The sequence below is a fragment of the Salvelinus namaycush genome, chromosome 2, assembly GCF_016432855.1.
Source record: "Salvelinus namaycush isolate Seneca chromosome 2, SaNama_1.0, whole genome shotgun sequence".
Lineage (NCBI taxonomy): Eukaryota > Metazoa > Chordata > Actinopteri > Salmoniformes > Salmonidae > Salvelinus > Salvelinus namaycush.
This window is the reverse complement of record NC_052308.1, coordinates 66,393,202-66,407,809: the sequence shown is the minus strand read 5'-3', so window position 1 is coordinate 66,407,809 and position 14,608 is coordinate 66,393,202. Positions and strand designations below refer to the sequence as shown.

Here is a 14,608-nt window from a genome sequence, read left to right as displayed (position 1 = left end):
TTTTCTGAATATATTAAAATGTTCTATATTTTTCATGAATGTTGATATCAGTTGAATAAAGAAAACTGACAAGGTCAAATGTATTTTATTTTAAATATAAAATCCCCATATCCAAAGTTTATAACATAATTCACGACTTCAACGGTGGTTTGACAATATGGTGAATTGATTGTTTTCTACCCTTATATCCAGCCGATCAAAAACGTGCATAAAGGTACAAGGAAGTAAAAGACTGGTCCATGGAGTTGAGGGAAAAGGTGTCCAACGAAGCACCAAAACTACTGCTTTTGTTCAATTTGTGCACTCACACAACGCAAAAACACAGCTAAGGCTTATACACCGCTTGGCATTTAAAGTTTTGAAATGATGCAGCAAAAAAAAAAATGTACGCAGAACTGAGAAACTTACTGAAAATCACCCCCTTTGGCATTTAAACAGAGCCTAATAGTAGGATAGACACATATCAACTAGGACCCATTTCCAATGAACAAACAGCATATTGCCTTTGAAGAAAACTCCTACATGTCCATAATCAGTGATAATCAGGTTCACAATGGGATATAGCTAGATATTGACATTATTACAATGTATACAAAGTGTCTGTAAGGAGTGTTGTCCAACACTTCCTATCTCACCCGTTTATGAAGATCAATGAACATCAAAAACAGCTTGAGTTCCAGATGTCCCTCAAACCTAGTTAACCATAATACAGGTTCCAGCATGTCATAAAACGTCCATAGGTTGTAGTCATGTTATCTGGGGTGTATTCATTAGTGCACACAGTAGCAAACCATGGCAAAACATTTCACAACAGAAAACATTTTGCAACAAAAACAAGAATTTCCTATTGGACAAATACAGTTAGGTCCCGCCCCGTTTTGTCCCGTTTGCTTCCGCTTGGTTCCTAGTGAACACACCCCTGTAGAAGAGCTAGGTAGTCTACATAAAAAGGGCGAATGTGCTGGCAGTTTGTGGTTCATCTTGGCTTAATATCCTCAAGCTATGGATGCAAAGAGTAATCCGGTCGTGTGGAAAAATAGTCCACTGTTCCTTCATTACTCAAGATAGTATCAACAGAAACATGAGAATCAACATACATCAAATCAAAACAAATAAAATCCTGATAAGGATTCCGGGGATTCAAGACAGACGGGGTGAATCTGACAATTGATGCAGTTGCGCAGAATAAAATTAAAATGGTGATTCAACTCAAGTTTAAAACAATTCACTAATACAAATTATTACCAAGTGCTAACAATAGTCAACTAAAAGGATCATGAGAGCCAAACAGACAGGGTTATGGAATACAGATCATCAGGAGTGACAATGTTACCAATATGCATGACTTACTGTATATCCACTCAATACAGTTTCTGATTACAACGTGATAACAAAGGCAGTCAAAGCATGATTACAATACCTTTCAAGTGATTCCCCCAGTTTCTTCACACCCCCGAAACCACCAAGAATCACTAAAACTGTCTCACGGTGCATAATGACTCGGTAAAACCTCACATTACAGTGAGTCTTCATATGCCTGTGTTGTGTGTGTAGCTATATTTGTATGTCTTGAGTCAATACAAGACAATCCTCCATTGACATCTTCCTCCCACCTAGCTAAGCACCAAGGGTGACAGTTATAACAATGAAAATGAATGGGTCGGATCGACTGCTGCCACCAAATGCCATCAGTTCATCAGTCAGTCACGGAGCTTTTTGTCCTCTTGCCGTGCTTGGTCCCACCACCCCCGCCAGAGCTGCAGGCGATTGCGGTGCCATTGCAGGCGCCCTCCATGAGGGCCCGGTCAGCCTGGTCGTCCGCCCCAGCGTCGGGCAGCTCCTCCTGGATGTGGCGGAGGCGGGACATGGCGCGGTCGATGGTGGCCACGGAGACCAGGTTGAAGTCGTGCATGCTGACCAGGTGCAGCAGAAAGTTGCGGCAGAGGTTGCGGCGGGCGATGTAGGCGCCGCACTTCTCCACGAACTGCATGCTGGCCTGGTTCATCTGGTTGTCGGCTATGAAGCTAGATACGGACAGGAAACAGAACACAACGGGAGGAAATGAGGTTAGAATACTGATTTACTAGAGAGAATAAGTCAGATTAAGGACAACTTTTTAAATACATTATGCTATTTTATTTGTATCACATGTTAGATATAAACTCTCAAAGTGTCATGGCTTTATGTGGATTTCTAAATTACAGTAACATAAAGATGACTATTTTTATCCTTACTTAGACACCATTTATAGCACATGTTAAGAGGTAAACTCTTCAAGGTGATGTGGCTGTATGTGTATTTCTAAGTTATCTACTATAGTGCCGTAAGAGGCTAGTGATTAGAGATACATACCCACAGCTTTTAGGTACATACCCATGCTTCATGACGTGCAGGTTCCACAGCTTCATCACCTCCTTCTCGCCCTCGTTGACGTCTGTGAACTCATCCAATTGCTGTGGGTGGAACAGTCATAAATTAGTCTACCAACACAACCAGAAGGTACGTTTTAGTATATGGAAGCAAAGCACAGCTGTAGTTCAAGCCGACACTAATTTCTGTTGGCTTCATATAGGGTGTAATCCTATCTTGAGATGCTCGAATTTCATACATTGATATCAATGGGATACTCATTTGACATGCATCTATCTAAAGTTAGGATATGGGCCATTCTGTATAAACATCAGGCAGTCATTGTTATATATATTTTTTTTATTCTCTTCTCTTCTACTCCATTGTACATAATCTCGGTCTGAGTAACAGTGTGAGCAGAGGGACTGACCGTGGCGGTCTTCTCTCTCAGCCACTCAGGGTCTCTCTCGTCCTCGCTGTCCACGTCCATCTCCTGGGGTCTGAGAGGCATGCAGCTGTCACTGTGGAAGTACAGGCGGTTGTGTCCGCTCACATAGGTCCTTTGCTGCTCCAGCTCCCCATCCTCAGACTCCAAGAACTCTGACAGGCTGGGCTTCGTCCGCTTGGGCCTACAAGACAGGAGCAATGGATTAGGGGTCAGAGGCTGTGGTTAGGTTAGGGACACACCCGCAGGCAAGCTAGTGGACAAATAGTACACATTCTCAGCTAGCTATATGGCTGTGATGGTACCATCTAAGTGAGGATATATGAAATACGTCAGCCAATCAAAATTGCAGTTTTACTTTTTAAGCATACAGCAAATACAAAAATAATTTCACATGATTACCCAGGAGGCTGAACATAACCAAGTGAATCTTTTTACTTCAGTGCTTTGATTCTGACATGCAATCCTTGCTACTGGTTGACTGAGGGTGAGAGCCAGTGAGATGAAGACAGGAGACGCCTTCTTTACCTGCACACCAGTACGTGTGTCACAGCAGTCCTCTTGACGGGGCCGTTGCGGCTGAAAGCGAAGCCAGGCTGGCTGTGGATGTCCTGGGGGTTGCCCACGTAGGAGCCGTCATAGCACTCATTGATGGACACGTCTATCCTAGCACCTTTAGGGTGAGGCTGGAGACACAGGGGGACATCAATTCAATTCAAATAACTATTTCTCAAACTCTCAACATTCTTAACTCAAATATTCAACATACAGTATGTCAGGTACTTGGTAGTAGATGGCTTTAAAATCTCTTTGCTTTTAACAGGTTTTTTTTTTTTTTTTACCTGTATAGGGTTAATCAAAAGATCAAATTAGCATAAGTTAATAGTTAACATTTTAAAAACATTACAATACATACATTCATTACAGAATTCACAACACACTTAGTGTGTTCCCTCAAGCCCATACTCCACTACCACATATCTAGAACACAAAATCCATGTGTACGTGTGTGTATGTTATCATGTGTGTGTATATGCAAGTGTCTGTGCCTACGTTTGTGTTGCTTCACATTTTTTTAATCTTTTAAATTTTTTCTGATTATACTGCTTGCATCAGTTACTTGGTGTGGAATAGAGTTCCATGTAGTCATGGCTCTATGTAGTACTGTGCACATCCCATAGTCTGTTTTGGAGTTGGGGACTGTGAAGAGACCTCTGGTGGCATATCTTGTGGGGTATGCATGGGTGTCTGAGCTGTGTGCTAGTCATTTAAACAGACAGCTCGGTGCTTTTAACATGTCAATACCTCTCACAAATACAAGTAGTGACGAAGTCAATCTCTCCTCCACTTTGAGCCAGGAGAGATTAACATGCACACTATTAATGTTTGCGCTCTGTGTACGTGTGCTGCCCTGTCCCTCATTGTGGCACCTGACCACACGACTGAACAGTAGTCCAGGTGCGACAAAACTAGAGCCTGTAGGAACTGCCTTGCTGATAGTGCTGTTAAGAATGCAGAGCAGCGTTTTATAATGGACAGACTTCTACCCACCTTAGATACTGTTGTATCAATATGTTTTGACCATAACCGTTTACAATCCAGGGTTACTCCAGGCAGTTTTGTCACCTCAACCTGCTCAATTTCCAGATAATTTACTACAAGATTTAGTTGAGGTTTAGGGTTTAGTGAACAATTTGTCCCAAATACAATGCTATTAGTTTTTGAAATATTTAGGACTAACTTATTCTTTGCCACCCATTCTGAAACTAACCGCAGCTCTTTGTTAAGTGTTGCAGTCATTTCAGTCGCTGTAGTAACTGACATGTATAGTGTTGAGTCATCCGCATACAGAGACACACTGGCTGGCATGTCGTTAGTAAAGATTGAAAAATGTAAAGGGGCTAGACAGCTGCCCTGGGGAATTCCTGATTCTACTTGGATTATGTTGGAAAGGCTTCCATTAAAGAACATGTCTGTGTTCTGTTAGACAGCGAACTCTTTATCCACAATATAGCAGGGGGTGTAAAGCCATAACACAAGTTTTTCCAGCAGCAGACTATGATCGATAATGTCAAAAGCCAAACTGAAGTCGAACAAAACAGCCCCCACAATCTTTTAATCATCAGCTAATCATCAGTCATTTGTATAAGTGCTGTGCTTGTTGAATGTCCTTCCATATAAGCGTGCTGAAATAGGAAAACGTTCAAACATAGGAATCCTGTACACACACACTCACAAAGCCCTAGTCTCTCACCACGTAATTGAAAATGAACCGGCTGTGGGACTGTTTGAGGTGTTTTAGCAGGCTGTAAAGCTTCCTACAGTTCAAGGTGCACCAGGGACAGTGGAGGTCGTCTCTAGCCTCCGTCTGCTGCCGCGTGTTGTTGTTGTACAGGAACTGCCATGGGACAAAAAGATGGAAGTTCATTACTGGTTTATTAATAACTGAACCATTCTGAGTGATGCTCAAACAAGATTTTGTTTTACATTTAAGTATATTACGCTACCCTTCCCCTGTACTTAGAGGTGTGTCATGATAATCATAACCAGGCGTGTGCTACACATTAGTGATGGATGAGGCGAGTTTCCCCCTTACTATGTAAAGCGATGTGAAACATTTCATATTGGTGCATAAACAGACCTGGTAAAATATACGCAGTTTCTGCCTGGGTTCACACAGGATCTGTTCTCTTTTCATCTGGATGTCTGTGCTGACAGAGGCCTTCACAGCTACAACAGGGAGGGGAGGGAGAAATGAAGGAGACAGAGGTTATTAGATAGCACAAACCATTTTTCGGGACATTATTGTGCTAGTGATGCCGCTGCATGTCGGTCTGGTCAATTTTATTAGAAAGTTAAAGTCATAGTATATTTATGGCTCTAGTATCGGTTAGATGGTGACCAAGGCTGCATTTACACAGGCAGCCCAATTCTGATTCTCCCCCCCACACTAATTGGCCTTTTGACCAATCACATCAGATCGGATTGGTCAAAACACCAATGAATGAAAAAATTATCAGAATTGGGCTGCCTGTGTAAACCCAGCCTTAGATACACACATTTTGAGTCAAGGCAAGAGAACAGTATACTGAAATTGGTGTGAGTGAATCTAATGGGAGGTTACAATGTGTTGTTCCTTTTGGGTAAAAGCCAAGTAAGTTGCTATTGAGTGTGTTGTGTCTCTTACACAGGGGGGCAGATTTGAGTGTGCTGGGCCTGCTCTCCACGGGGCTGGAGCCGTCAGAGTTGCGTGTGGCCAGGGGCTTGGCCACGGGGGCTGTGGACTTGTCGCTGGCGTCACCTGTCCAGCGCAGAGTGAACTGCAGCGTGGGTCCCTGAGAGAACGTCTCGAACGGTGGCAGCCTCTGTGGGAGCAGAGCCGGAAACATTGTCTCAGTACCATCATACACACATTTCGATGTGGAATGTCCTACTGATAGTATAGTTGTCGTCCCCGACCCTGGTGCTGGAGCTACTGGTTGGGCAAGCTGTTGTTTCAGCTCTGCACAACAACACCGGATTCAATTAATCAACTTCTTATCAAGACTGATTAGTGTAATTAAAATCAGGTGTATTTAGTGCTGGCCTGAAATCAAAGCCTTCTAGGTTGGCACACACACGTGCCTTTGGCACACTCACCTTCCCATCCAGAATGGTTTCCCATGTGGCTCGTTTCTTGCTGACAGGGCAGTCCTCCATCCCTTGCATGGACACTTCATACTCCCCATCCAGCAGCTGCAATCTCCTGCACATGACAGAGGTCGCTTATATATACGCGCTGAGTAATGAATTTAACAATGAGTGTGAACAGCTATAGCATATATGTGGTCATGGTTTTAATAAAAAAATAGGGGTCAGAGTTTATAGCACTTTAAAAAGCCACTCGAAAGCAGCTAAATATCCTTGAGGTCAAAGTGCAGCAGCAACTTGGTAATGACAGTTGCCACCTGGGGATAAATGACTACCATTTTGCCATATATGGTATGTTGTTTACCTGTTCTTGTCAAAGACGGTCATCTGTGCAACAAAGGTCTCTGTGGTCTCTCCATCTTCTCTGTGGGCGGAGCTTCTCTTCTTTCTGCTGGGCACCTCTGTCACATCTAAACATGTAAAGACACCAAACAAACAAAAACAAGACATTTTCCTCATGAAAATAATGCCACATCATCAAAACAAAATGGTCGCCATATTATTTATATATATATACACAGTAGCAGTCAAAGGTTTGGACACACCTACTCAGTAAAAATAGAGAAAAAAACTCGACTATTTTCTACATTGTAGAATAATAGTGAAGACATCAGAACTATGATATAACACATATGGAATCATGTAGTAACCAGAGAAGTGTTAAACAAATCAAAACATATTTTATATTCATAAAAGTAGCCACCCGTTGACTTGATGACATCTTTGCACTCTTGGCATTCTCTCAACTACCTTCATGAGGCAGTGTCCCTACAACTGATCTGCTTTCTCTCCAAACAAACACAGACATTTGATTTTAGTAAGTCATCCAACATCCCCGAGGGTGTTTTAGCAACTACTTGCCTATGTTCTCGTTGGCCTCGCCGTTCACAAGGCCGTTCATGTCCCTCCTCCCGGTGCGTAAGACCCTGAACAGGAGCGAGTAGGACTTGACCATGTGGCTGTTGCTGGGCTCAAACTCGTTACTGGACACCAGCAGGGAGGGCAGGGAGCCAGGCTTGGTTTGGTTGCTGCAGTCAGGATTCAAAGGCACTTGCTTTTTACCTGTAGGCACTTGCTTCACCGGGCAGCTGACATCCTATGGAAAACAATGTTAAAGGAGAAAAGTTAGCATTTAGCTAGGAGGTGAGTTAGGAGTTTGGTTTATAAACAATTTCACGTGATTGAGACAATGTGAGAGAGAAACGAAGCCTTGTTTTTACCTTTCGTTTTTTATGGCAGACTTTGACAAGTAGCACCTCTAGAGAGACCGAGCTCTGTTCGTTTTCTGAATTCTGAGATGGCTTTTCTGCGAGGGAGAAAGTGTGAGAAAAAAAAAGAAGTGTGTCTTATGTTTCATCCTTTTGTCTCTTCCGTTTTTGTACAAATATCACACCAACACATTGGTATAAGGCATACAAATACATTGCATTTGAACATGGTGCAAACAGGAGAGTATTGATGGGCATACCATCCTTATGGAAGAATCCAGTGAAGGTAAGCTGCAGGTGTGAGGACAAGCTAGAAGAAAAAGCAGTAATACACAAATCAGAAAAGATGCAGAGCTGTGGTAACACTCTCAGGCACAAGTCACATATAAGGCTCCCCACCCTTCCCACTGTTTCTCTCCTACTTGCCAGTCTCCACCTCTGATTACCTTACTGTCTAAATAAAGTGAAAACACCTCAAATTAAATACATTTAAAGAAAAGAAAACGAACTAACTATACGGCTCAAGATTTTTTAAGTTATGATAAGCATCCATTAAAACGTATAATACGTCTCCTAACTCTTACCTGTGAGATTCCTGCTCTCCCTTCATCTTCTCAACTCTGAGCAGCATGTCATCCACCTTGAAAGTTTTCCTGAGCACACAAGTTCAAGCACAGCACAAATTAGGACCTTAGAAGTGGCTTTAACTTTGATGAGATAAAAAAAAAGTACAGTAGGACCTCAAAGATATGAACATGTCGGGAATGGAGGTCCATAAAATGGCCGTCCGTAACTTTGAAATTATCTTGATAACCGCATCTACCTTTATAGAAAATATAGATACCGTATGTACACGGGTAAGCAAGGTGTACGCTTGTGTGTAGCCCACATAAGTTTGGTTTTGCATTTAATACATGTCCCGGTTTGATATTGATCGTTTGGTTAACGTCCAGTCTGTAAGTTTGAGGTTCTTATCTTTGAGGTTCTACTTTATACCATCTCTGATTAATGTCTTACTACCATATAAAAATCATCTGATCCCTTTCAGATCAATCAGAGAACAATATGTTACCTTTTGGCATTTGTTCGAGTGTTTCTGTGGGTCATGAAGGTAAGAGTCCTGTGCAAGAATATAGGCTAAAATGGAAGCATTTGGAGGTTAATCATTAATACACCAGACATTGTGAAAATGAGAAATAAAATAAAATGACACGTATATATCTATTATTATATCTACAGTGCCTTCAGAAAGTATTCACACCCCTTGACCTTTTCCACATTTTGTTGTGTTACAAAATGGGTTTAAAATTGATTTAATTTTTTGTCAACAATCTACACAAAATACTATAATGTCAGAGTGGATTTTTTTAAAATTTTAATAATCACATTTATGGAAAATAAAACACTAATATATTTTGAATAGATAAGTATTCAATCCCTTGAGTCAATACATGTTACAATCACAGCAATTACAACTATGAGTCTTTCTGGGTAAGTCTGTTAGATTTGTTTTATTCAATTCAGTCTGGTATGAGAACGGTAGCCCCTATCTGCAAAAGCAGGGTGTCTGCGGAAAGCTGAGTATCTTGGCTATTGACCTGTGCCTTAAAATTTTTGGTGTGGCTTACTACCATATATGGGCATACGAATGTATAAGGCAGGCCGAGACGACGACTTAATTTCAAGATGGCTGCTACCTACATTGCAGTTAGCATAAACAAAATAAACACGGAATACGTCTATACACACCAAAAGTCGGGACTCCACAGATCATGGGGATGTCTTATTTGTCTGCCTGTTTTTTTAATACATGTTTTATATTTAACTAGGCAAGTCAGTTAAGAACAAATTCTTATTTACAATGACAGCCTAGGAACAGTGGGTTAACTGCCTTGTTCAGGGGCAGAACGACAGATTTTTACCTTGTCAGATCAGGGATTCGATCTAGCAACCTTTCGGTTACTAGCCCAACGCTCTAACCAATAGGCTACCTGCCGCCCCTGTGACCTACCGTTATTGATCACCAGCCCCGAGAGTAATAATGTTTATTTTTGTTATTGTCTGTTTCATATTAGTTCACTGTTTGCTGTTCTAACTTTCATCCTTGTAACTTTGAAAAGGCCACTGAACTCTTATGACCATTGTTTTTGTGGTTCTCACCTCTGCCTATGTCTCCAAAGTGTTACTGTTTGCATTGTGTGTGTGTGTGTGTGTGTGTGTGTGTGTGTGTGTGCTTCACACCTATTTCGAGTCACTGCACAGATAAAGGCCTGTTGTTTTTACTTCACAGTAATGTCGTTTTCTACATTTAGTCAACTGTAATTCTGTGTGTCTTACAACAATATTTTCCTATTTTTCCCTCTAAATATAAATTTTTCCCTCTTTTCTCCCCAATTTTCGTGGTATCCAATCGCTAGTAATTACTATCTTGTCTCATCGCTACAACTCCCGTACGGGCTCGGGAGAGACGAAGGTCGAAAGCCATGCGTCCTCCGAAGCAGAACCCAACCAAGCCGCACTGCTTCTTAACACAGCGCGCCTCCAACCCGGAAGCCAGCCGCACCAATGTGTCGGAGGAAACACCGTGCACCTGGCCCCCTCGGTTAGCGCGCACTGCGTCCGGCCCGCCACAGGAGTCGCTGGAGCGCGATGAGACAAGGATATCCCTACCGGCCAAACCCTCCCTAACCCGGACGACGCTAGGCCAATTGTGCGTCGCCCCACGGACCTCCCGGTCGCGGCCGGCTGCGACAGAGCCTGGGCGCGAACCCAGAGACTCTGGTGGCGCAGCTAGCGCTGCAGTGCTCTAGACCACTGCGCCACCCGGGAGGCCCCCTTTATTTTATTTACCACAGAATGGAGGATGCAGACGATTTAGATGATGATGTTTGGGAGCCACCCTTCCCCAGCAAGCGCCCCCCACCGCTATGTCAATCACCCCGTCTGATGGTTCTACATCCACTTTTCATAGACCTCTTGAAAAAGAAAATAAGGACTTGGCACCCTTCGTCCTTACAAAATCGGTTTCCCCAAGACCAAGGTAAACGACATGACAAAGACAGCGGAGAAGGGGACCATACGTTGGAACAGGAATAACAAGCTACTTTTGGTGAAATGGAAGGACACTAGGGAAGTAACCATGCTCACCACAAAGCACAAGGCATTCAATAACAACCATGTGCCAAGGAGGGTGAAAAGGGAAGAATGTCCCCAGTCCTATTTCTGTGAAGGACTACATTGCCAGCATGGGGGGTGTCGACCTATCTGATGCTCCGATAGGCTACTACCAGGTCCTCCACAAGACCAGGAAGTGGTATAAGATTTTTTTTGCCACTTTGTGGACATTGCTACAGTAAATGCTTTCATTCTCCACAAGCAGATGTCCAAAGCAAAAAAGGTCAACCCCCTCTCTCCCAGTTGGCCTTCCGAGAGCAGCTGGTGTTGGAAATGGCTGAATTGGGGGGCCCAAAGCAACCATCACAAGACCCCCCACTCAAGGTGAGCGCCACTATCCAACACACATGCAAAAAGACAAAAGGAAGAACTGCATGCATTGCACAAAACACAGGGGGCGAAAAAGTGTGAAATGCCAGGTCTTCTGCCCGAAATACCAGTTCGCTTTTTGTTTCCTGGCAAAGAGGGACTGCTTCAAAGACTATCACGACACGGACAAGCTATGCTGAAAGTGAAATCTAATCATCTACATCTGGGATGTAAAACGAACACAAATGCAATTTGTAAATAGTTCAGCTTATTTCTATTTTTGCACCCTTTTTAGTGAAGAACATGTGTAACCAACTTTGTGTTTTATAAGATATTTTTGTATATTTTTGAATGCATATCTGTTGCTTTTATATTGTTTTTGTAAACAGTTCATTTGTATGTGGGACCAATATATTGGATATGCCTAGGCTAAATAATCAGGCACTTTTGAGTGGTTGAAAACACTTGGATATCCCCTGTATGTCCCCCGACACCACCACAATGTTTGAGAGAGGTTGGTGTTGTAGAAACTTAGTTTTTATAGTGAAAAATAACTTTTAGGCATATCCATGTGCAATTATCACATTCGGACAATTTGGAGGTTGAAAGGACACTTGAATGTACCCTGGATACCACATAACACCACCACAATGTTTGAGTGAGGTTGATAAAGTAGAAATAGTTTTTATACTGAACAAATAGCATTTAGGGATTGCAAATATGTAATACCAATGGAATCATCTAATTTACAGACATATACCACTTTGAAGAAGTTTAGGGACACTTGGAAACATCCCGTGACCACACTTACTAAAATATCTGCCCATTTCTAGTTGTTAAGCCTATCAATGCCATTTTTTTCTGATACGGTTCACATTTTGTGGGAGCCATCTGATGTGTTTCCAGCTCTGGGCATCAATAATTATCTTATTGATGAAAGATTACTTTCAAAATATTTGGATTTTAATTTTGTGTGCTTGATCTTGTGTATTCTGAACTATGTAACTCCTATCTTCTGATAATTTCCTCAATCTCCCAGATGTCTTCTTTCCAGATATAGCAATTTTTGGTATGTCAGTATCATGTAATTACACATGAATAGCAGTTCCTTTTGGGTATGTGTATTTAGGTGGAAATCAAAATTTTGCCTTTACATCTAAGAGGTTAAACTCTGGAACTGTTTTAAAGTCCCCATTGGCCTCATGGTGAAATCCCTGAGCGGTTTCCTTACTCTCCGGCAACTGAGTTAGAAAGGACGACCTGTATATTTGTAGTGACAATGTATTGATACACCATTCAAAGTGTAATTAATAACTTCACTATGCCCAAAGGGATATTCAATGTCTGATTTTTTCTTCATCTACCAATAGGTGCCGTTCGTTGCGAGGCATTGGAAAACCTTCCTGGTCTTTGTGGTTGAATATGTGCATGAAATTCACTGCTCGACTGAGGGACCTTACAGATAATTGTATGCATGGGGTAGTCATTCAAAAATCACATTAAACACCACTATTGCACACAGAGTTATTCCATGCAATTTATTATCTGACCTGTTAAGCAAAGTCTTAGTCTTGCCATAACAATGGGGTTGAATACTTATTGACTCAAGACATTTCAGCTTTTCGTTTTTATTTTTCTGTTAACATTTCTAAAAACACAATTCCACTTTGACATTTTGGGTTATTTTACGTAGACCAGTGACACACAATCTACATATAATCCAATTCAGACTGTAACAACAAAGTAAGGAAAATTTCAAGGGGTGTAAATAGTTTCTGAAGGCACTGTACATTATGTATACATGTATATTATGGATGTAATATTTGCTTACTGCAATCAGGTTCCTTGTGCGGAGAAATCTGTAGATTTGAGTTGGCTCTGCAAATACATCATAACAATAATCATAGCCTGCTCAATAATCTTATTTTTTATGATTTTAGTAAGAATTTAATAAAATTGTGGTATGAATGTATTCACAGAGCTGTATAGTATTGCAGAGCCGCACATATATATCCTATGCATGTTATGGTTCCAGGCCCACTTTCTAATACAATTTAGTCAGAGATAGGCCTCATATTAGTCAGTGTCATTGATATTAGTTGTGAGAAAAGTAGACAACAAAATCCAAATTATACGCTATTGGTTATTTTCAAAGATTTCCACCTGGCTTAAAATCGTTACTTCCTGGTATAAGTAAAAAGTCATGCAACTCACTTTCAAAGGCCTGTAGAAACAACTCATGGTCTGCTTGAATCTGCTCCATCTTCGGCTTCTTCACCGTGGTCATTACAGTTGTCGATGCCGGGTAGACGGCGCCGTTCGCTTTACAACTGGTCCCACTCATGACTTCACCTGAATGCTGTAGATGGTGCATCCATGCAGATGAAACAAACATTATTATAGTCCTTTTCAAAACAAAGGAAGCATAATCATATCAGCTAACGTTAGTTGAGTTAGCAAGCTAGCTAACCTACTTTAGTATGGGCTTTGTATAACATTATATTTTTCCATTTCAACATCCCATAAGACTATGAAAGATCATAACTAACTACACACATACATATTTTTGTAAGAAATATAGAGGTAAACACATTGGCTAGCTACCGTAATTTGTCTCAAATTCCAGCATCTGGATTTTTGTTAGCTAGTTAGCCAGCAAGGCTAACTAGCTAGCATAAACAAATAGTCAAAATGTCCTAAATTATAACTAGATAGCTTAAACGTGTGGGAGTGATATTCGAAACGGGTAAAACACAAAAGTATGCTTTGCTATCTGACTGTACAACACTGAAGCTAACCTTGTGAGCATTAGCTAAGATTAGCAAGCCAACTAGAGACTCACCAACACAGGCAACCCATGAAATTAGCAAGGAAGCAAGCTGCTGCTAGCTAAACTAGCATAGTGGGTTAACGAGAAGAAATCCCAAATGTTGCGGTCCAGTATTCCCTCCAACGATTCACACAAAGTCGACTAGTAAAGTACATCCATCATATTTACATAAAAATATTAGATTATGTTATTGATTATATGAAAAACATTAAAACTTCAGATGAGCTACACGTTATGCTAAAATCGTGTGGTCTTTACTGGACATCTAGAAATACTTCTCATCCAATAGAAATTCGAATATGGAATTTGAGACTTGTGATTGGGCAGACACAACTGTAAGTGACACCATCATGTTCGGTGGAAGAGGCAAATTGCCGCTCGCTTTCTCTTGCTTTTCAACGATTTTGCGGGAAATCTTTCCACCAACCGGGCATGATTCGTGAAGCTTGTTTACTTTTCTGCCTAGCCGCATATTTCTGGTGCCAATTATAAATCAATACACTTGTTGCCAAATATTGTGCAAACCAGAAAACTGATGATAGGAAATGTACTGTCTATGTTATATGTTTTTATGGTGAATGTAAATGCCCACCATTATCAGTT

At 41.4% G+C, this 14,608-nt stretch overlaps 1 protein-coding gene across 2 annotated transcripts; it reads right to left on the bottom strand.

Annotated features, from left to right (window-relative positions):
• Positions 1–69: 69 nt before the first annotated feature.
• LOC120066437 (polycomb protein suz12-B-like) lies at positions 70–14,280 on the bottom strand. 2 transcript variants are annotated; one of them, XM_039017812.1, is made up of 17 exons: positions 14,018–14,280; positions 13,390–13,534; positions 13,007–13,053; positions 8,765–8,829; positions 8,277–8,345; positions 7,953–8,002; positions 7,705–7,790; positions 7,346–7,580; positions 6,789–6,894; positions 6,434–6,539; positions 5,982–6,159; positions 5,436–5,524; positions 5,049–5,192; positions 3,323–3,480; positions 2,780–2,978; positions 2,353–2,453; positions 70–2,024 (listed from the first exon to the last, which is right to left on the bottom strand). In XM_039017812.1, exons 2-17 carry the CDS (start codon positions 13,517–13,519, stop codon positions 1,697–1,699), a joined length of 2,091 nt encoding a protein of 696 aa, XP_038873740.1. In that variant the 5' UTR covers positions 13,520–13,534; positions 14,018–14,280; the 3' UTR covers positions 70–1,696. The 2 variants fall into 2 exon arrangements, with proteins under 2 accessions (XP_038873740.1, XP_038873732.1); XM_039017804.1 differs by lacking the exon at positions 14,018–14,280 and having other exon boundaries at positions 2,374–2,453; positions 13,390–13,564.
• Between the last annotated feature and the right edge of the window lie 328 nt (positions 14,281–14,608).

Bases quoted from the DNA above. Each gene is read 5' to 3' on its own strand.
- LOC120066437 (XM_039017804.1), bottom strand. From the start codon at position 13,549: ATGCACCATCTACAGCATTCAGGTGAAGTCATGAGTGGGACCAGTTGT. The intron at 6,540-6,788 runs GTAAACAACATA...TGTCATGTGCAG, and splicing joins ACCGTCTTTGACAAGAACAG to GAGATTGCAGCTGCTGGATG. The intron at 2,025-2,373 runs GTATGTACCTAA...GTCCGTATCTAG, and splicing joins CTGCACGTCATGAAGCATGG to CTTCATAGCCGACAACCAGA.